At 39.2% G+C, this 22049-nt stretch overlaps 1 protein-coding gene across 1 annotated transcript in view; it reads right to left on the reverse strand.

The window, feature by feature from the left end:
• Positions 1–20921, reverse strand: part of LOC125234889 (CD109 antigen) — a 50587-nt gene extending 29666 nt beyond the window's left edge. The window contains 18 exon segments of the mRNA XM_048141310.1: positions 796–959; positions 1547–1686; positions 2178–2327; positions 3222–3362; positions 3993–4103; positions 5036–5211; positions 5691–5868; positions 6356–6477; positions 6480–6579; positions 7056–7226; positions 8394–8572; positions 10398–10626; positions 12040–12180; positions 14949–15061; positions 16657–16828; positions 18386–18566; positions 19695–20104; positions 20697–20921. Of these exon segments, the coding sequence (XP_047997267.1) occupies positions 796–959; positions 1547–1686; positions 2178–2327; positions 3222–3362; positions 3993–4103; positions 5036–5211; positions 5691–5868; positions 6356–6477; positions 6480–6579; positions 7056–7226; positions 8394–8572; positions 10398–10626; positions 12040–12180; positions 14949–15061; positions 16657–16828; positions 18386–18566; positions 19695–20083 (2857 nt within the window). The 5' untranslated portion in view covers positions 20084–20104; positions 20697–20921.
• Positions 20922–22049: the final 1128 nt, after the last annotated feature.

Raw genomic sequence — 22049 nt, forward strand, 5'->3', positions numbered from 1 at the left:
ATTCATGGTATTATTCACTGGGAACTCCTACCAAGTGGAATGACTGTTACCGCATCAGTATACTGTAATCAGCTTGAAAATTTAAACCAAAAAATCTGTCCGAATCGTCCACAGCATGCTAAAGTTTTTTTCTTACACGACAATGCACGCCCACACATTGCAAAAGTGACTCGGCTAAAGCTATTGGAGCTAGGTTGGAAAGTGATACCTCATCCACCGTACTCTCCAGACTTGGCACCTACGGATTACGCATTGTTCAGATCGCTAAGCAATGCCTTGAATGAAAAAAAGTTTGATGATCAAGCCCATCTACGACAGTACATAGCTGAGTTTTTTGAATCTAAACCTAAGAACTTCTTCGCCGATGCTATTCATTCTTTACCAGAACGATGGAGACAAGTAGTAGATAACGAAGGCCGTTATATTTTTGATAAATGATTAAAATAATAAATTAAATAAAAATTACAATATTGGTTATGATTCGCTCATTACTTTCTTACCAACCCAATATTATTAGTATTACTTACTGTGGAGTACGCTCGGGTTCTGGTACCACTTTGGGACCGCTATTATTCCCAATATTACAGACTTACACTTAGCTTCCGTGCCGTTATATCTCTTGTTAAGTATCTCAGTGTTCAAGCTACTTTGGGAGCGTTGACTCTGATGTGGATTACCTCAGGGTTCTACAATTACACTAGGACCATTATTATTTCCTATGGAGTACCTCAGGGTTTCACAGCCACTCTTGGACCGCTATTCTTCCTCATGTCACTTTTTAAAAATAAAACTTACAGTTGGCCTCGTCGGTGTGGTCGGCGCAGTCAGAGACGCCATCGCAGCGTTTACTGAGCGGGTAGCAGCCGCCCTCGAGGCACGTGCCGAGCCCGAGAGACGCGTTGCAAGCGTTCGGGCGCTGCGTCACTGGTACGTCGCTGAAGACAACTAGACCCGCGTATCTGTGGATCAAATATACGGGTTATATAAAGCGATGTTGGGAGGCCATTGCTTCGCTTCAAAGACTGCGCCAAGTGGGACATGGCAGCCTTTTTTGAAACCAAATCTTCAAACTTCTTTTTTTTTTTTTCAAACTTTGTTGAATCGACTATCAAAACTAGCTTGCGGAGAAGCGGACGGAGTGGCGAAAGTGCGTTGGAGATGGTCACAAGTTCGTCGATGAGACCTGGTTTGCGGCACTTGCTGACAAAAGGGAAAGAAGACACCATAGCGAAACGTCGCAATCGGTTTCAAGCTTCCCTTGTCAGCTATGTGGCAAAATATGTCGCGCTCGCATAGGTCTCTTTAGTCATCAAAAGCGATGTCTCTCGGACATTGCACCATAAATAGTCTGAAATAGACGCTAAGGATACGCTAGACTTTAATGTCAATTGCCGCAAAAAAAAGAAGTTTTTTTTTTCGACGTTCGACGTCGATCAATGTTGCACATACAACTAACACTTTAACCCACATAAATACACATTTGAAAAGATGGATTTGAAGCGTATTTTTATAAATATGCAGAATAACGAAAATAAATGTAACTTACTCGAAAGTAGTGTTGGCGTCGATTCCAAAAGTAGATGAGGGGAAGTAAACCAGTTGATCGGCGACACCGATATGTGAACGCCATGTGTAAGCGAACGTGCCGTTTGTTGCCTCGTCGAAGTGGGACATTTGAGATATCACCTGTAAATATATTAAATGTTAACGGCCTGTTTCACAATGTTGTTAAAGCTACCTGGCAGATACAAAGCAGCACTTTCTCTTTCTTTCACCAGCAAAAAGAAAGAGAGCGTGTAATTTCTACCTTACAGATAACTGGAGATTGTGAAACATTTTAGGTCTTACGTACACGTTGTCTGAGACAAAGATGTAATGGCATATTAGCCACTTTCCGTGTTTAGCAGTAACACAATGGTTTACTGCGACATAACGCATATTGCTTGGTCAGCGACAACCCAAACATGTATATATAGGCATACCTTTACACAATAAAAGGAATTGATTGGGATTCATTACTATCTACTACTCGTGTTCATCATTTAACTACACCTCATCCCGTGACGCTGCTCCTCCTCAACAGTAATAACATATCTTGTTATTACAAAGATATATACATTCATGAAAATTCCATAAATCAGGGAGCAATTTTCAAACTAGATTAGTTTAAAAGTTACCTTAGCATATGTGAGTTCGTTGCCAGCCTGCATGGTATAGAAGGCGTTGTCTATGCCCGACAGGCCGACGTAAGCTCCGGGCTCTCCGTATATGGCGACCTCGACCCTTTCACCCGTGCGGTGTTTGCGATTGTTAATGGATACTGAGAACTGAAACAAAAGACGTTTAGATTTTCTTTGTAATGGTACTACTATGATACTGGTTATTTTTGGTAACCATTTTTTTTTTTTTTTATTTATTTTGAAAAAAAAAACAACTTAAACTAATTTTGTACATGAATTAACTTGCCAAACTGTTACGTTTAATGGCAAGATTTGAGAGGGTTTTTTTATTAACTACAGTACTTATATCGCAAATAAAAACTCACAACCCGTTACCCATACCAAAGACATATGTAACTCCGTATAGATGGAAGAAAAAAAAACGTACCTAAAAGCCATAGAGAAAAAGGTACGGTAGCCTGGATGGCGTTACACCTTTGGGGAACGCTCGGCTAGATGGCGCTAATATCAATATTTGACATTTTAACACATATCAAGCTAACAATATGGGCCAAATTGTTCAACGTTGGGCCAAAACGGAGGTTCAAAAGTTTTAAGCTTGTGCCAAATGATGGCAGTCTATGCATTTTACTTTGACAGTAACTCTCTATAATACTCGATCCTCTTTGCCCATAATAGATATATTATACCTACACCTATAGTAGTTTTATCGACAACTCAACCCCCATAGAGTCTGTTCAGAAACAGAAGACTTGTGAAATGTATGGGGTCCATGACTCTTCTCTTTCCGAACAGACTACCCAACATTTTTCTGAACCATTTTAAAACCCCTTTTCAAAGCTTTTCTGAACAAAACTGCAATTTTATTGTTTAATGTACCTTCAGTTAATTTACCAGTTGAACACTTAACTTGAATAAAATCTAATACTTATGGTCTAAAACAATTTTTTTCCCTTATCGTAGTAAATTTCATAGCAATTGATTAAGGTTGTGTTCTTAGTAGATAAACTAAGTAGTAGGTCGACAATTGTATTAATATACCTTGTTCCTTGAGATGCCGTTGACGGGGAAAGTTAGTGAGTCGGCCAGCACGCGGCCGTGCCGCTCCACGCACCACGCCACGATCGTCGCTACTGGCGCCATCTCTGCTGAGAGAGTCACGGCAAATGTTCGTACGCCGTCCTAAAACATCATTCATGATTTAGTAGCAGCACAGTATAAAACGAGTAATAATTCTTCTAAGAAATTTTGCGCCGCGCGGTTTGTCCTTGAGTAGCGCTCACACGCAGCGAGGTTCAGAGGAAACAGAGGTAACGAGGTTCAGAGGAAACAGAGTCGTCCTTATACTGTGGTAGCAGTCTACGATTTTGAGTACACACACACGGCCAATGCAACTTGGAAACAAATTGATACTCTCAAGATATCATATGAAAAAAAAATATCACAAGAACTACAAAGAAATAATTTTATATAATACCATGCCGGATGCCCTGTGGGCCAAGATAGCCACACGTTGGGTACCACAAATTGTAAGGCGTCGCGGTAGCCTCGCCAGAGATGGCGTGACGAGCTTGACGCCTTTGACGAGGACTGGTGGGAGACTTCATGCGTGGAGGAATTTGAGGGAGGCCTTTGCCCAACAGTGGGACAATATGGGCTCTTAATAAATAAAATAATAAATAAATACAATTGAGAGAAGCCTATGGACAAGTCACAAAACAAACGATCAGCATTCTAACTTTGTCCTTGATATAAGAAAGAATGCCAATTTGCAACATAATTCATAAAAGTATAGTATTGAATTGTCCTTACCTCCATATTTTCTTGGGCACTGGTGAGAATGATGCCTTTAGACATTACGACGTAGTTGAACGATTCGATGTAGAAGTTGCTCTGGACGTGGAATATTATGTATTCGCCCACCTGAACAAAAATACAATGAATTATTTCTCCATCTACATATCTGCTACAAATTATTGGCAAGGAAGAAATTTATGCATAGTGATTGATTTTTCGTCAGCGCATTAGGTAATAGGTATGCATTTGGTGCCATTGACCAGGATCACGCTTTTCACGATTAGGGATAGGATTAAGAAATTCGCTCGAATAAATAGGTTTCTATGCAAAAAATAAGAATACGCAATCAATGTCGACATCAATAACACTTTCGCCGGTAGAGGTACTGGTACTGGGAGGCAGGCCGACAGAAGTGAGCTGGCTGGTTGTACGTATTTTAACAACTTACTTCTCCTTATATTTCTCTACAAACTTGTGAGTGTGCACGGGAAAACGTAACACTTTGTCGATTGTTATAAAGCCGCTTTGTCAGTTTATTTATATAAAGATACAAGTAACTCTCGATGTTTATGAACGGACAAGAGGGGGCAAAATAGAAATACAAAAATCTGTCAAGGTGGTCAAAGACATGCACTAACCTTCTCTCCGGGAGTCAGGAACTGCAGGCAGGACTGGCTAGGGTCCACACTTCATCACGGAAGCACAACCGTTTTTGCACATGTCTTATAACAGTCTGTCAGGTGTCAACAACTAATTAGAGGGCCGCGCGGGCGGGGCGAGGCGCGAGGGGAGGGGGAACATATCTTTTAAATATATATGGTTAGGTAGGTAGAATTATAGGTAGAATTTTGAACACTCGACTTAATGGTAACCAACAAAGTGGGACATTTTACTAAACACACATTTATTTGAGAAAACTTTTACCTTCGAATCCGTGGTGCTGGTGGATATCCTTCCTTATTCCTTATATGCAGGCTAAGGTCGCCGAGCGAAGCTCTGAGCAGGGCGCTGGTATACGTGGCGGCGATTACACTAGCTACAGAGATATAGTGGCTCACCCTAGCGTCAGTAGTGCTGGTGGATATCCTTATGTGTTGATGCTTCGGGCTGTAGTGCGCCACCACGTGCAGGTCGGCCGAGGCGCGCGCGCCGCCGCCGTCGTTGAGCGAGGCGCTTAAACGGACTCCGGTCACGCCGTTCAGGACGTCGCGGAAGTTCGGGTCGTTTTGAAGCTCTAGAGAAAAAATATTAATTAAAAATAGTGTAACAGTCAATAGGACGGAGGCCAAGTGGACGACCAAGGTATTGTTGGGGCGGAAAGCGGATCTGCACGATCTCCAAGTAGACAACTGGAGGGACGTCGCTAAGGATCGAGATAATTGGCGTACACTCGCGTCGGAGGCCAAGACTCATGTTGGGTCGCTGTGACAATAGACTTGTAACAGTCACTCGTACGTAGTCTGTTGAAATTTGAGAGCGAGTTTTGAAGCCTTTAGCTGCACAAACTTACTAATTAATAGGGTCAAATCTTGACCATATTTTTACGTAAATTCGTTCGAGTGTGAAGTGCCTCGCCCTGTGTGGACCTGGCTATTTGTAACTTTATTAGTGCAAAAAAAGAGATATTTTTTTACAAAATAGATAAGTCAGCTTTACACATGGAGTGTTTCAGCCACGAAAAATAGATTCGAATAGGTATAGTTAGCAACTTACTGAGCAGTTTGTACAGGTCGACTTTAAGCCTCCACACGGCGTCGTGGCCCGGCACTAGCGTGGGGTACATGGGCTCCACGCCGCCGCCGCGGCCCTCCACCGTGACGTGCACCGTGAGCGACACGCTCGCCGCTTGCCAGCGAGGTAGCGGGGATCCGTCGTGGTACGAGACGACCATCTGTTGGAAAATTATATCTTAGTCTTTGACATTTATGAAACTGAGGAATGACAGTGAAAACACGAAAGGATCGAGTATTGTAATTTCGGTTTGGGGATCCCTGGCGAGAAATAAAAATATAATAGCTCTGAAAGTTACGGGTCTCTCAAAGACGCTGTGATGATGTAACTATGTCCATGGTGACATAAACATAATATGTAATTATGTCCCGACTAGTCTCTCATCTCACGGAACTATGATCGTGACCTTTTCGTCCCTACAGTATATTTAGATACTGGATACTTACATAATCGCGGTTTGAAATTGAATTTGAAAACCTGTGGCGTCCCTCCCAGGAACGTTACAAATAACGATGAGTTGAAAACCCTCGCGATGCTGTAGCCTTCTATGACGTCATCTAGGAACGGTTCGTTGTGATGATGACCTTTCCGCCTTGACAATATTAGAGTTTAAACTTAAAACGTTCTAGAAAATTCTGGACACTTACATAGACATCGAACGGCATATGAGGCTTGAACACCTGCGGCGTCCCACCGAGGAACGTCACAGACAGTGAAGAGTTGAAGATTCTCGCGATGCTGTAGCCCTCGATGACGTCATCTAGGAACGGTCTCCGACAGATGCTGTGATAATGACTTCGACGCCGTCGAGTGTGGGAACTAGCTGGGCTAGCTCCGACATGGGGTATTTGAAGTCGAAAGTACCGTTGAACTGGGGAAAAATTATACATTACATTTCAAGAAATCATCAGAAACTTTAAAAATAATTTTAGTGTGATTGATTTGGCAAATTGGACATTTTCTAAGTAAGCCTCATTATTGCTAAAATAAATTACACTTAATTTAAAAAAAACTAAAAAAAAGCATGCTTTAATAACAATCAAACTAAAAACCAAATCGTGGACAAAGGTCATAACAAGACTTTTCTAAGAAATCAAAAACAGTTACGATACAATGTTCCATCATGAAATTTCAGTTCATATCTTCCGGCTCCATGATCAGATCAGTTCGATAGTAACATATTATTGTATTGTCATCAAAACTACATACAGCTATCAATTTTTATTACGCGACGACCCTTGGAAGACGGGAGCCTAATCCTCCAAGGATCGTAGCGTAATGAAAATTGATACCTTATGGTACCTAATAAAAGCATGTGTTAAAATTATCCCAATAGTCAATACTCACATATCTCAAGTACGGCAGTTTGTCGTAGTACGCCGGATTGTTGTAATAGTTGTTGTACCCCGTGTTGATGTTGTTCTGTGTGTTGTAGTTGTTGTACTGGTTCGCGTAGTCGGCGCCGTACTGGCTGTCGTACAAGTGAGGCTTCTCCATCCAGAACGGGTATTTTTCATCCTGTAAGAAAATAATAGATTATTTTTTGCTCAAATAGTTATGTTAGCAAGTTAAAATAAGACTTATAACATAAGCATACGTTAAATATAAGAAGATCACACCATCCCATACATTAAAATGCGACCGCCTAAGAACGCGCATACACTACACCACACATAGATGGCGCCACAAAAAAATGCCTTCTTGCCATCGATTATTTGTAGTTTGGTGTTAGGTGTCACTTTCGAGCCATAAATCTATATGTCAAAAGTGACACTTAACGCCATCTACAAGTATAATCGAAAGCTATAAGACATCGTTTTTTGTGGCGCGTTCTTAGGCGGTCGCATTTAAATGTATGATTTTCTTATATTTAATCTACTAACCTAACTAGGGTTATGCTCATCGGAAAACTACATTTTTTACTGCTGGCGCCTTTAGATTCAAGTGGTAAACTTTGGCAGTCATAGTCAAATGTTTCATCAGAAAATGGTACTGTTCAGCGATAACGCCTTTGGATAAGAGTTGTGAGTTTTTTTTGTTTTAATAGGTAGACGTTTGACCACGATCACACCTGATGGTAAGTGATGATGCGGTTCGGATTGAATTTATCAGACTCAAGACTAGACTTCAAAGTTCAATTATAGCTTTCGTGAAAAACTTCCTGAATATCGAGGGTTTACTGGTGAAACCAGATAAATCGATCCTTGAAATAAAAACATTGTGGAAATTGTTTGTTTGCAGTTTTGCAGTTGCTCAGAAATTGCAGTTTGCTCAACCATTGCTCAACTTATGTTTCACCAGTAAACCCTTAAAATAAATATCCCAAGTGAGCATTTTTTTTTGCCAATAATTTTTTTTTTAATTGTTTTAGGGAATTTTAGGTCAATTGTACTCAGAATCACGAGTACTTTCAATCTCACTGGGAGACAAAAAGTGTCCCAGAATTTCCATACATTTTTGTTACTTTCCGCTATTGTTACCCCATACAAAATGTACGGAAAATGGTAACAAAATAAGAAAAAAATCGTATGGGACAATTTTTTAACTACTAGGATTGAAAAGGCTAGTAATTCTGAGTAGAAACAGCATATTTTTTTTTCAAAAATATCACACTTCATAATAGTGACAAAAAAAAAAAGAAATGCTCAAGTAACGATAATCTCTTACATTATGAAGAATACTCACAAAGTTGAACATCCTAGTGTAAACCTTCTGCGGGTCGTACCACCAATCAGGTTGGTCTATCTGGTTAGGCTGCCCTGGTAGGTGACGGTGGTCTGTCCTGCCATACTCGGCCGGGAAACCATACTCGTATTGCTGGTAGTTCGTCTCGTTGTATAGGTAGGGGTTGAAGTTTGGACGGACTGTAAGAAAAAACACATATATGTCATTATTTGGCAATCTCAATTGATCAGTCTGTCAGTCGGAAAGCTGAAAGCACGCGTGTGCATTTTCATATTCATATCATTTATTGCATTCATGTTCATCACATATACAGGAATATATTTTCATACCATAGAGGAATAAGAAAGGGAAGATTTGTAACCATACATCAGTAAATGCGAGTTATTTGTATAGGCATAGCTAAGTGACATCTAGCGACAATCATTCGTCAATCACGCGTCAACTAGCATTAATTATCCGTACTGCTATTTGTCAATAGATGTCGCGACAAATGAAGAGTCTAATGCGGTGAGCATTTTTAGCTAATATTACAATAGTATTAATCAGTATTCTGTTTTCAATTCCTTCTGCTTGTAATATAAGTTGTAAACTGTTAAAATTTTCGCAGAAGCAACACTGTTGCCACCTAGTATCGAGTAGTGGTACTGATAATTCACGCTATTTGACGAGTGATTGTCGCTAGATGTCACTTAACTATGCCTATACAAATAACTCGCATTTACTGATGTATGGAGTTACAACTCTTCCGTTACTTATTCCTCTATGTTCATATTAAAGCCTGTGCCAGACGGCAGACAACCACCGTTTCTGCATGATGACCTTGATAGAAGCGACGTAGAAGCGCGGCTGTCTACATTGTTTACAACAAGTCCAAAACTTCAGTACGTTGTAGCGCTTGTGCTGGACGAACGTGCGTGAAACTCCAACAGAAACGAACTAAAATATTATTTTTTTGTACCGGGTCTTTATACTCTTCGCATGACAAGTCCCAGAGCCATGGTAGGGCTCTATACAACTCTGAGTTCGGTACTAATATCGCGTTCGTTGGCCATCCTTCCTGCGCGCGCGCGATGTGACTGCACTCGGAGCGTGCGGCTGTGCGACTGTCCTTCGATTGGTTGACAACAAGCGACTAGACGATTTACAACCACTGCTTCTGCCTAATGGTTGGCAGAGCACGCCTGGCTACCAAGGGCGTTTAAAGGTCATGCAGAATTTGGTTCCGCTTGCTACATGGCTTAAAGCCAAACAGTGGCTTTAAGCCATGTAGCAAGGTCATCTTGAAGAAACGGTGGTTGTCTGCCGTCTGGCACAGGCTTAACGAGCGATATTATACATAACATGCGATTCAATGCTGATAGATGTGTTTACAACTTTACACACTTACGCCCTTATTCATAAACGTGCTCTAAAGTTATCAAGCTGATAAAGTACGTTTGTCCCTTTCCGACGTATTGGTGTGATAGAAAGGGACAAACGAACTTTATCGCCTTGATAACTTTAGAGTACGTTTATGAATAAGGGGGTTATACTATTGTCACTGTGACAAGGTACAAACTTTGGCCATATTACTTACTTACTGCTTACTGCTAGCCTTTCTCCGCAGACGTTTTGTCTGGTTGCCTTTGGCATAGGCCTCTCCCATATTTCTCCATGTTTCTCTGTCTTAGAGCTTGTCCATAGGCCGTATTACTTGTCATCGAAGTTCTGCCTAGACTACGACTTGAATGTGGTTCTTAATTTTTCTTTAATTTAAACACTGCTTCTAATTAAAAATTTCAAAAACCCCCGATCGCGAAATAGTAGACCGCTTTTCATGAAACATGGCTAAGAACACTCCCGACTTACTCAGCTTTCAGACAAAAAAACTAAATCCAAATCGGTTCATCCGTTCGAGAGCTACGATGCCACAGACAGACACACACACAGATAGACAGCCAGACAGACACGTCAAACTTATAACACCCCGTCGTTTTTGCGTCAGGGGTTAAAAACTATACTCACCTCTCGAATATTGGTTGTTGTTGTACCCAACCGGCGGCACTCCAAACTGCCCTCTATTATTGAACTGTCCCTCTCTGTAATACCGCGGCCGGTACTGCGGTATCGGTCTGACAGTCGCCTTGAGGGTGAGGTTGCCCCTAACAGGCGCTCCGGAGGTGTAGTTGGCCATGATTCGTCCGTGGATGTATTGTTCAGTGTTGAAGAAGAACGCTGGCATAGTTACGTTTACCTGAGGATCAAGGATTTTGTATTAGTAGCCAACAAATCATACACCGTGTTTTTTTTTGTTTTCCGTTAAAGTCGACACGTCGTTAGGTTCGTTATCAGGAACCACCCTGTATATCACTTTTAGTTAAATTCACCAATTTTTTTCATCGTTTTCATACATAATAAATGAATGAATTAGTGTGAGAGACCCTTAAAAATAATATTCAAGTTAGTGTCAAGTGATTGACGGTAGGTACATGTCAAAACAAATAACATTAGGAAGTGGTAAAGGCTGTCACACACATGTTCAGTAATTATTTTTATTTTTTTAATAACTCGATAACCTTCTTCCGGTTGGGACGCCATCATAGCGGTTTCGTGTCGTGAATAATTTATTTTTCTTTTACTCATTAATGTTGTTTAAAGTGTAATATTGATAGTGTATTATGCAGTAAACTAATGGTGTAGTGAGAAGCTGATGAAGAATTGTTCTCGAAACGCGTTTAGCCTCTTTTTTGTCGTAAACGGCCGGTAGTCCACGTGCTCTTGTAAAATCTAGCTATCAATTTACAAGTGCTAAGTCACCGTACAATGTCGTACTTACCGTACAAAAATTACTAATATTAGCTCATATCACCTTGACACTGGCGAAATAGTCCCAATGGACTGAAGCCATTTAATTTTAAAAACTGAACTGAACTGAACTGAACTCGATAACCGTTTTTTATTATTATTATAAAGGGCTTACTCTTGGCCACAGACTAGCCAAAGGCAAAGACGTGGCCTACGATGGAGTGAGCTCGCCCAGAAGATGCCTGTTCACTCTTGATTTGAAGGTTGCCGGGTTATATGAGCTCGGAAATATAATATATAATAATAATATATATATAAAAGGAATTTCACTCCTAACCGTAAGAGTTAAGACGCTAGTTGCTAGTTAGTTAGAGAAATTAATTGTATTTGATCTAAAGAACCTTCCCTTAAAGTTAACGGAATTCAATAAAAACAGGGTGTATATTTCTCTCTTTGAGGTAAATTAAACTTGAAATAGCTTCTAAGTCTTTATCAACCCTTCCCAAACGGTAGAGCGTTTCTTTCTCTAGCATTTATTAAAGGAGTTCGTACAAAGGACAAAAAAAAAACCCTCAAGGATCTCTCTCATTACGCTAATTTTACGGTTTAGACATATACACGGCATGTTTCTGTTTTATTCTTCCGTGAACACAAATATGATTCAAGTGTTCAAACGTCGTTTCCATATAAAAAAAAACTCGGAAATGGATCGAAACATGTCGAGCGTTATATCGACTTCAATACGTGAGTTACCCACTTAAAATATTTTTAAATATGTTTGAGTTTCACGGGAGTTTTATAGTTAAAGTGGTTTCCATAGTTAATTAAACTATGGAAACCACATTGTTTAGTTATACCTTACCTCAAACCTGGTCTGATAGTACTCTTCCACCAAGAACTGAGCTTCTTCCGTCTGTCCTAAAGCCTCAACTCGGATGGTCCATTCGCCGAACAATGGTTGGTCTGAAAGCTGGTAATGCAAGCTCACTGTACCAAAGTTACTCTGTGGACAAAAATAACATGTTAATAAACTTAATAACATGAAAGCAAGTAATCAGATATGTCGTGACCTTATATGCGTAACTATCCTTTCTTAGTGCTCCTCTACACCATAAAAGGAACCTACGTGCCAAATTTGAGATCTCTAGAACCAACAGTTTCATCTGTGAGTTTTATGTCAGTAAATCAGTCAGTCAGTCAGTTTCTTCTTTTATATATTCTAATATCCATATAATAATACAATATGAGTTGAGTTCTAAGACAATAATATGAGTTTTCTATATGAAACTCCTAATATTTTGACACAGTTATATGTAAAAAACGTATTCACGGTCTATATAGAATAGAATAATGTTTATTCAGGCAACACATATCATTGCATCCAGATATATTCTTCGAGGGAAGCCAGTCCTGTCAAACTGGTGTAACTTGGCAGACGTTCAGATGTACTCCCTGAGTACGAGTAATCACTGGTCAAACTATACAATATGAAAGCAATGATATATCCAGATCAAGATACTCATTGTAAATAACGTTAATCCGACATTATTTTATTCTGGCGATGGTAAAACGATTATAGAAAAATCTCACATAAGAGGATATGGGAAGCCCTTTCAGTTCAAAAGATTCGTCATAGTTAGATCGCATGTATTGTCAAGGAGTTAATCATATCAATATCAATAGGTATAAAAGTACATCAGCACGGGAAGCATGGTCGCGCGATAGACGATAAAATATCAGGCCGTCCCTATCGCACTTACAAATAGTGCGATAGGGACGGCCTGCTATTTTATCACTTATCGCGCGACCATAATTGCCTGCCTGATCCACCATTATAAGTTACAACGATCGAAAGACAATGGGTAAATGTGATATTTTGCTTGGGTTACACAAAGACAGGTGTTCGATGGATTGAAATTGAGAACGCGTGTAGCTTTGTATAAGAATTTGATCTGTTATGAACGTTTAGTCAGCTCAAAGACCTTTACAGGGGACAGCTCAATCACATTTTTTGCCATACGAAATTAAACCTTATTACTGAAACAGAAAGTCGATCGTATCAGACTAGCGAAAACGGTCCACATGAGAGGGCCTTGTTTGGGCTGGTGTCCCTCTCGCACGTGTTGCCAGTGTTAATGAGGTTCCCATATTAGTAGTATTTTTATCTGTATATTACCTGACTTTATAACTTCTTATTTTATTTTAATGTTATATTCAAACTAGGGTTTCGATATATTTCAAAAAATTTGAAAATAATTATAATGTAATTATTTTGATGCCAGTAAATCAAAGATTTGTATAATTAAAAAATACTTTTTAATTGGGTGTTAGTAGATTTAGTAGTAACTTTGAAAATTGACTGGTATCCCCAATTTATGACAGTGATGACGTCACTGAATAATGTTGACATTGTCAGCAAGTGCGAGAGGGACACCAGCCCAAACAATTACCTCTCATGTGGACACACTTTTGGACCTAACTAAACAATCTAGTTTAATAATTCTAAATCTATGAGTCAGCTATAGTAGGTAAACGGGTAAGGCGTTCATAAATAGGTATACAGTGTCACTCTCCTAACAATAACATTCTTAAAGCTTTTCAATTTAAGTAGTTTTTAACTTTTTACACACTTTTTGTAAATTGAATAAAAACATGTTTTTACTTAATCCAAAGGGCTTCAGGGAAAGTGCTTTGATCTGTTAAAAAGTGGACACGGTCTTTTTTGTGAGTTCTTCTATTGAAAGCGACTAAGGTGATGTTTCAATTAGGTTTTTTTATAATGCTGTAAATCAGCTCTAGTTCACGTTTAAGAGGCAATAGGAGTGGTCGTTTCTCCATTGGAACAAACGTACAACATTTTACGCATAATTTTTACCTTACAGTAACTTTACGATATGATTCGCTCTTGTTAGCGCGACTAGTACATATTTACCTAAAAGAGGTTTTTTTTTTGGCTATTTCTTCTTAAACCACCACAAAAACGGTCACGGAAAAGGGGGATCGTTCTACGCTGACGACTACGTATAGGAGGAGGTATGCTGTTCCAGCACTTCGTGTTAGAGTAACAAAAACTACACAGTCCATATGCTCTCATATCGAGATAGAAGAAAACTTGAGTAAAAGTTACTTACATAAGGGTTTCCCCAAACCTATCGACACGGAATCGGCTCTGAAAACCAAAAATCGCTCGTTAGTATGATGACGCTTACGCGTCGTCGTCGCTGCACGCATGCGTACGCATGTTCATACTAAAGAGCGATTTTTGGTCCGCTAGAGCCGATTCCGTGCCGATAGGTTTGAATTATCATATATTTATACTTTTAAACGAGCAATTCTTGTATATTTATTTATTTATTTATATATACCGACGATCTCGGAAACCGCTCTAACGATTTCGCTGAAATTTGTTATGTGGGGGTTTTCGGGGGTGAAAAATCGATCTAGCCTTAGATCCCGGAAAACGCGAATTTTAGAGTTTTCATGAGTTTTTCTTTCGCGTTAGTAAACGTAAAATATGGTCGTTAATTTCGCCGCGCGCGCATGATTCCGCTTAGCTCAGTCGTACGAGGTCGGTCTAATGTACGCAGATAGATCGTAGGTGTCAGGGTTTCGAATCCTGGCCAGAAATTAAGTTTTTGTTTTTTGTCTTTTTTTTGTTTTTGTATTTATAAGAGTTTTTTTTTATCTAAAGACGTGATATATTAAAATAGAACCGAGCGAAGCTCGGTCGCCCAGATATTGGATGAATTAATTGGGGAGCCCCTTACTCACCTGTCTTGAGAGCCACCGTTTCATGATGCGACCGTTGGGGTCCAGAATGAAAACGTCGATGGCGCGCCCGAAGGCTTTCAGCTCCGTCGAGATCGGGATGGCGCGGAAACGCACTGTCAAAAGATGGTAGAGTTACATATATATATACTAAGGTAAAAATCATATTTCAATGTTACTAATGACTTCATGGCCACAATCATATTTTTGTCTGTCAAAGTATATACTTGTATCAAAGTACGGTATTTTGTCAGTTCAACCCGAAAGGAAACCAGAGAAAGTTCATTGGGGTATTTAATATTACCTAGAAAAAATAGTCACGAAGGTCAGTCTATAGGACTTGTCTGTAGGGAAAGGAAGATTTTATACTTTATTTTTATGTATATAACTATTATTTGTATATTATATATATCGTTGTCTGAGTACCCACAGCACAGGCCTTCTTGAGCTTACTGTGGGACTCAGTCAATCTGTATAAGAAGGTCCTATAATATTTATTTATTATTTAGCGTAGGTAGTAGGTACTTGTGTAGGCGATAAAAGCGAAACCATCATAAGATTGTTTAGTATACGGTCTACACAATCGCATTTTTCGAGTCATAATAAAAAGTAGTTATTTTAATAACTTCTCATGTTAGAAAAAGACGGAACGGAACCAAAAAAACACACAGTTGAAATTTAACCCATATTACAACAAGATACTAAATCGGTTCGTATCCTACGTACCCTAATTACTAATGCGCATAATAAAAATTTCAACTTAACATATGATCACAATTAAAAACCGTATGTTGCATTACATTTATAAATAGATACGTGAACGAACTCAATTAGAAACACGCGGTGCATGAGAATGAGTGCATCTTATTTCGGTGAGGCGATTTTGTTACGGCTATTTTATTTATCTTCCGTTGTAATTTACTTGAGTTGATTGATGATTGTTTGGATTGTACATTTGTACAATTTATGTTTAGAAGCAAACAAATAACGGAAAACATTTAAATTAAAACGAGGTATCGCTCCAAACATAAGATAAATTATACATATTTTACAGCTTTTTAGAAAGTTAAGAAGTCTATCGAGCTCAGGCAATTCAATGTACAGCCAAGTAATTCAATTTCAAAAAAATTCAAAATTGTTTTTCTTTTTCAAAAAATGCATATGAAATATAATATAGAGGATGGTGCTACCCTGTAAGCAACAAATGCTCGTGTTGGGTAACGCCGCTCTAATAAACTTGTAATGGTTGCACTATTGATGGGTATGAAATAACTCTGCTACCAACCTGCAAAATGTATTCCTAGATGCCTAAATATATATGTGTACATACTTATGGCAATATGGTCCTCCTGAAGTTTTTTTACACTTACCAGTCTGCATGTAGACAGGCTTGTCCAGCTGAGATGGTTATGAATCGGCGAGAGACGGTCAGAGCCGTTTCGTTGATGAAGGCACGGCTGCCGAACGGGTTGTCCAGGTATAAGCCTTCGATTCGTAGCTTGTAGGAGCTGCTAGGAACTGTAGAGAAATCTTACCAGTCTGGCTCTGCATGTAGACCGGCTTATCCAGCTGAATGAAGATAGTCATGAATCGGCGAGAGAAAGTCAGAGCCGTTTCGTTGACGAAGGCGCGGCCGCCGAACGGGTTGTCCAGGTATAAGCCTTCGATTCGTAGTTTGTAGGAGCTGCTAGGACCTGTAGAGAAATCTTACCAGTCTGGCTCTGCATGTAGACCGGCTTATCCAGCTGAATGAAGATAGTCATAAATCGGCGAGAGAAAGTCAGAGCCGTTTCGTTGACGAAGGCGCGGCCGCCGAACGGGTTGTCCAGGTATAAGCCTTCGATTCGGAGCTTGTAGTCACCAGGAACTGCTGTCGCTGGGACCTGCGAAGAAGTTACGATTGAACCTGTCGCCTTTATTACTTGGTAGATTTTTTAAAGTACATATGGTGCTACTTTATCGCACTAGTGCAGGATGTGGTACTCTATGTGCTTATGTCGAAATTTTGGCCACATGTACTGAAAAACGTCGGACCCACATTACACATGCGCAGGGGAAGTTCGGAACGAGCGGCAATACATTAAAATCGAATTTCCGGACTTCAATTTTCTGCACTTCTATCGTAATGCACTATTTCAAATAGTTTTTTCGTCCGCGCATACTCACTCAAGTCACTTTCGACGCGACGCGAAAACGACGGGGTGTTATAGGTTTGACGTGTCTGTTTGTCTGTCTGTGTGTGTGTGTGTGTGTGTGTGTGTGTGTGTGTGTGTGTGTGTGTGTGTGTGTGTGTGTGTGTGTGTGTGTGTCTATCTGTGGCATCGTAGCTCCCGAAAGGATGAACCGATTTAGATTTAGTTTTTTTTTTGTTTGTAAGCTGAGTTCGTCGGGAGTGTCGTTAGCCATGTTTTATGAAAATCGTTCCACTATGTCGCAGTCGGGGTTTTTTTCGAAATTTTAATTTTGTGGTTAGGTTATTACATTACATGTCGGACTACTTCACTGAACAATCATTCTTGATTTATATTTCTATTGCTTGTTTTCTAAATTAATTATGCGCCATTGACATACATTGACGACTGCCAATAACAATCACTGTGCATCTTTATTCATATGCAAATGATGTGTGCAGTGACATTATTAATTGTCTAGCATTCTGATATTTACATTATGTACCTATATGATCTTGATAAATATTAGTGTTCAGTGACCGCGATTATTATCAATAAAACTACGTTTATATCATGTATTGCTTAAAATATATCTATTCAAGCTTTTTTACTATGATTATCACAATTATTCATTTCACTAGATATTTTCGAATCCCCATTTACTCGATCCATCATGTTTGTGTGTATCATTTTACCAGGCGTATTACGCTTAGTAAACAAGCTAATTTTACTAAACACTAGCTTTTGCCCGCGGCTTCGCTCGCGTTAGAAAGAGACAAAAAGTAGCCTATGTCACTCTCCATCCTTTCAACTATCTCCACTTAAAAAATCACGTCAATTCGTTGCTCCGTTTTCCCGTGAAAGACGGACAAACACACACACTTTCCCATTTATAATATTAGTATGGATTCACACAGTAAGGTAGTAAATTACGCTTATACACAGTCAAAACCTCGATATGGCATTATACCTTGGGGCATCATAGCATTAACTAGACATTTTTCTATGACAAAACAAAGGAACATACCCTCAAGTTGAGTATCTCAGGCACTCGCGTGCATGCGTGCTCGAAGTATGTTCGCGGAGATCTTGTAGACTGAAGACTATGAACTACTTTAATGGCCTATATTGTTGGTTGATACGAAGCTGGATGTTGTAGGTCTGAATCCCAGCCACAGAGAGTAGTGGTATTACGATTACGTGCGCTCGAAACCTCAATATGGCATTACACTTTGGGGCAACTATTTATGGTAAAACAAAGGAACTTACCCTCAAATTAAGTATCTCAGGCACCCCCTCCTTTACTCTCATGCTAACATCTGTCATTTCTACTCCATCTCGTGAGATAGACGCCCGCACCGTCATCTGCATGCGAGCACGAAGTATGTTCGCGGAGATCTTGTATATCTGGCCAGGGCGGACCATGCGGGACGCGACTATGAAGTAGGTGCTGGAAGGGAAGACCTTGATAATATCGGGAGAAAGATGTTCATATTATGTTACAACTTGTAAGCAAATTAGGCGCATGATCGGCATGATGTCGAGTTGTGGAACTTGTGGAAAAACACCCCTAATTACAATAAATATAAAATGTTACTATTTGGAACAAGTTTTAAGATAAATTATTACTTCTTCATTGGTAAACTTATTTGGGATCATAAAGCTCGACAAAAATAATATCAAAGCCATTTTTTTTTTTTCAAAACTACAGACATTAGAAATTGCACAATCCATATGTCTGGAATTTAAAATCCAGTTATAATATTCCAGGAAATTCTGCTTCTCTGATAAAGCTGTTTTTTTTACAAATTGTATTTAACATGTGCATATTTTGGGTGATCCAGGCAGAAACAGCCTAGCCTAATAGCAAGAGGGTTCCAGAAAAAAAATGCTACCAAAACACAGGAGGATAGACTAGTAGTGACTGATACAAATTCAATCATACCCACATTTTGTATGTGAAGGATGGCCCACCAGTAATCAGTAGGGAATGTAGGGATACTATTTGAGTTGAAGTCATAACACTTAAGAAAATAAGGGTGTGAATAAGTTTTTATGATCACCACCCACTGTTTAAGGGCTTTTTTATGGGGCTGTTGGTAAATTAATTACTTTTAAGATGTTATCTGTGAATTGTTTAGTAGAACAGCAGGAACCTATGTATAAAAACATGCCATTTAGGGGCTAAGCTGCAGGTGGTTAATTTTTAGCTTAGCGTCGGGCCAACTGTATGGGAAAAGACGCCGCGTCGACGTCGCGTCAGGCTTTGCCTGTACAGTTGGCCCGACGCTACGCTCGCGAGTATGATTTGAGTAGGTAGAGTAGCCAAGGCTCCTTTTTTTTCAATTTATTCAATTTTTGCAATGATCTTAAGTAATAAAATTTATTCTGTGGATGATTATTTTATTTCAGAGGAAACTTACACAACCATTCAAATTAAATTCTGATTCAAAGGAATACACATATATTAAGCTCCATTTGTTGATAAACATTATTGAAATACAGGAGATGTTAATTTGAGATCCCACCATTGAAAAATCAATTTGACCAACAAAATCAAAAGGAATATTATACTTACGCTTCTTTCACCACAAGTCCTTCCAGCTCCACGTTAGCGCCACTGCTATAAGACCTCTGTATGTCCCACGCCGGTCTAGGAGTCACATCTTGCGGAAAATTCAAATCATTCCTGTTCTGATTGTAATTTAGATCATTCCTACTATCAAACTGATTGTACCGCTGATCTGGGTACCGATTTCTTGTGTCATACGGATTGTTATACTGGTTTGTTGGGTTTCGAGGGTCATAGGGATTTTCATATCGCTTGTCATCATATCTGGGGTCGTTTGGGTTTGTGTTAAAGTAGTCATTGGTTGGATTTGGTTGGCTCGGATCATATGTGGGATTATAGTCTTGGCCGTAACATTGTAATATCAGTAATGATATGTATATGGATATGAGATTCATAATTCCGATTTTGTTAGCTGCCTGTAACAAACATATTTAAAAAATGAATATCTAATAAGAATACAAAAGGCATGTTTTGAAATAATAGAAACATTCAAATTTACTTTTATGTATAGTATAAACAACATTATAAAATCAGTAAAAATTAACATTGTCATAATACTCATAATACCTATTATTTTTACTCAAAAATTATTTCACTTTAACTATAAGATTCACTAAACTACTCCATCAACATTCAGATGAAAAATTTTATGCATGAATTGATGGCTACTTTTATGCGTATAACATGCGTATAACTATGATATTTAAGGATACAAGTACTAATTATTAAGGTTAATTAATATCCATATAGGTTTATTTAAGATGTTCATTAATTTCTCACCGAACCATGTGTTAAAATATAAACAAAGTAACAGGAAAAATAAACTTGATTCAAGTTTCAAATAACATTCGTTAGACAACGTAAACAATAAGTTTAACGAACAGTTAAGTGTTTATCATCGGTTAATATATTAATTAACCTACTGTCACGATAAATAACAACCCTGAAAGGGTTTAATACGTTCTTAACCGTAATTATAATTTAATAATAAATTAACAACGACTTAACCTGAAGTTAACGCCCATGGAAACGCCTGGTTTTACGTTAGTAACACACGGAATTCCGGCACATTTGTATTGTTATTTCACTTAACTATGAAAGAACTATTTAAATGTAACTTTAAAACTTATTTAGAGTACAAATTTCATTGAAAATACTTTAATTGATTGAACTAAATAAGTTACACCGCCTATTACTTCACTTGTTGACGGGCAAAAGCAAAGCACACAGCTCGCGCAGCCGCACCACGCCCGGCAGTTTAGCCGTTAACCGGTATTTACCGGAAAATGGTCAACTCTAGTATTAAGAAAAACGCTCTAGTGCGAACTTGTGTAGCCCCAGCCTTACGAACAGCGTGTCTATGGTATGGGAGAAGGCGTTTTATATACTCTGTGGAAGCGCGGCGTGGCGGGAAAGAACAAAATGGCGACAAGACTAAAATTAGTAATTTAGATTACGACGCGTCCTAAAGATATAAAATTAAACTGATTTAGGATTCTAATATTTGTAATGCGTGCCAACTTGTTTGTTGTTGGTGTTCGTTTAAATTTTGTTGTATCTCGTGCGACTTGGCATATCTTTCACGGAGCAGAATTTGAAGAAGTCATCTGTACAGGTAAACGCAGATTTTAAATTAAGAAACAGTCTAATAAACAAAATCTTCGTTTGTTTTATCAATACATGCGTAGGTACCTAAATTTATATGTTTAAAATCATGCATGTTTTTGACTAGCTTTTGCCCTCGGCTTCGCTCGCGTTAGAAAGAGACAAAAAGTAGCCTGTCACTCTCCATCCATCCCTTCAACTATCATATACTATCAACACTAAAAAAAATCACGACAATTCGTCGCTCCGTTTTGCCGTGAAGGACGGACAAACAAACAGACACACACACTTTCCCATTTATAATATTAGTATGGATATACGAGTGACAAACATTGAGAGTTTAGTAGTATTAACTATCAGAATGTTTTTATTTTATTTTCGGAGGGTGCTCACTCAATCCACACGCACACTATTCGTTTTCAATTCTATTATCGTTCATGAGCGTAGTAGTGAAGATCATTATACTAGGAACATACTACTACGCGGACGTCCGCGATCAGTGTGCACGGTCTTCGGGACGTGGCTTTCGGCTGACCAAAACATCCAGCGAGCCAGATTTCGATCGGACGTCCGAGCGCTCAAGGCCACGTCCACGACCAACGACCGATAGTTAGCACGGTTTAAGCTAGGAACATACTACGCGGACGTCCGTCGTAAAACGACCGCGACCGCGACCGAACAGTGTGCACGGAACAAAACATCCAGCGAGCCAGATTTCGAACGGACGTCCATGCGCTCAAGGCCACGTCCGTCGAC

Source organism: Leguminivora glycinivorella, chromosome 16 (genome assembly GCF_023078275.1).
Source record: "Leguminivora glycinivorella isolate SPB_JAAS2020 chromosome 16, LegGlyc_1.1, whole genome shotgun sequence".
In the NCBI taxonomy this organism is placed as follows: Eukaryota; Metazoa; Arthropoda; class Insecta; order Lepidoptera; family Tortricidae; genus Leguminivora; species Leguminivora glycinivorella.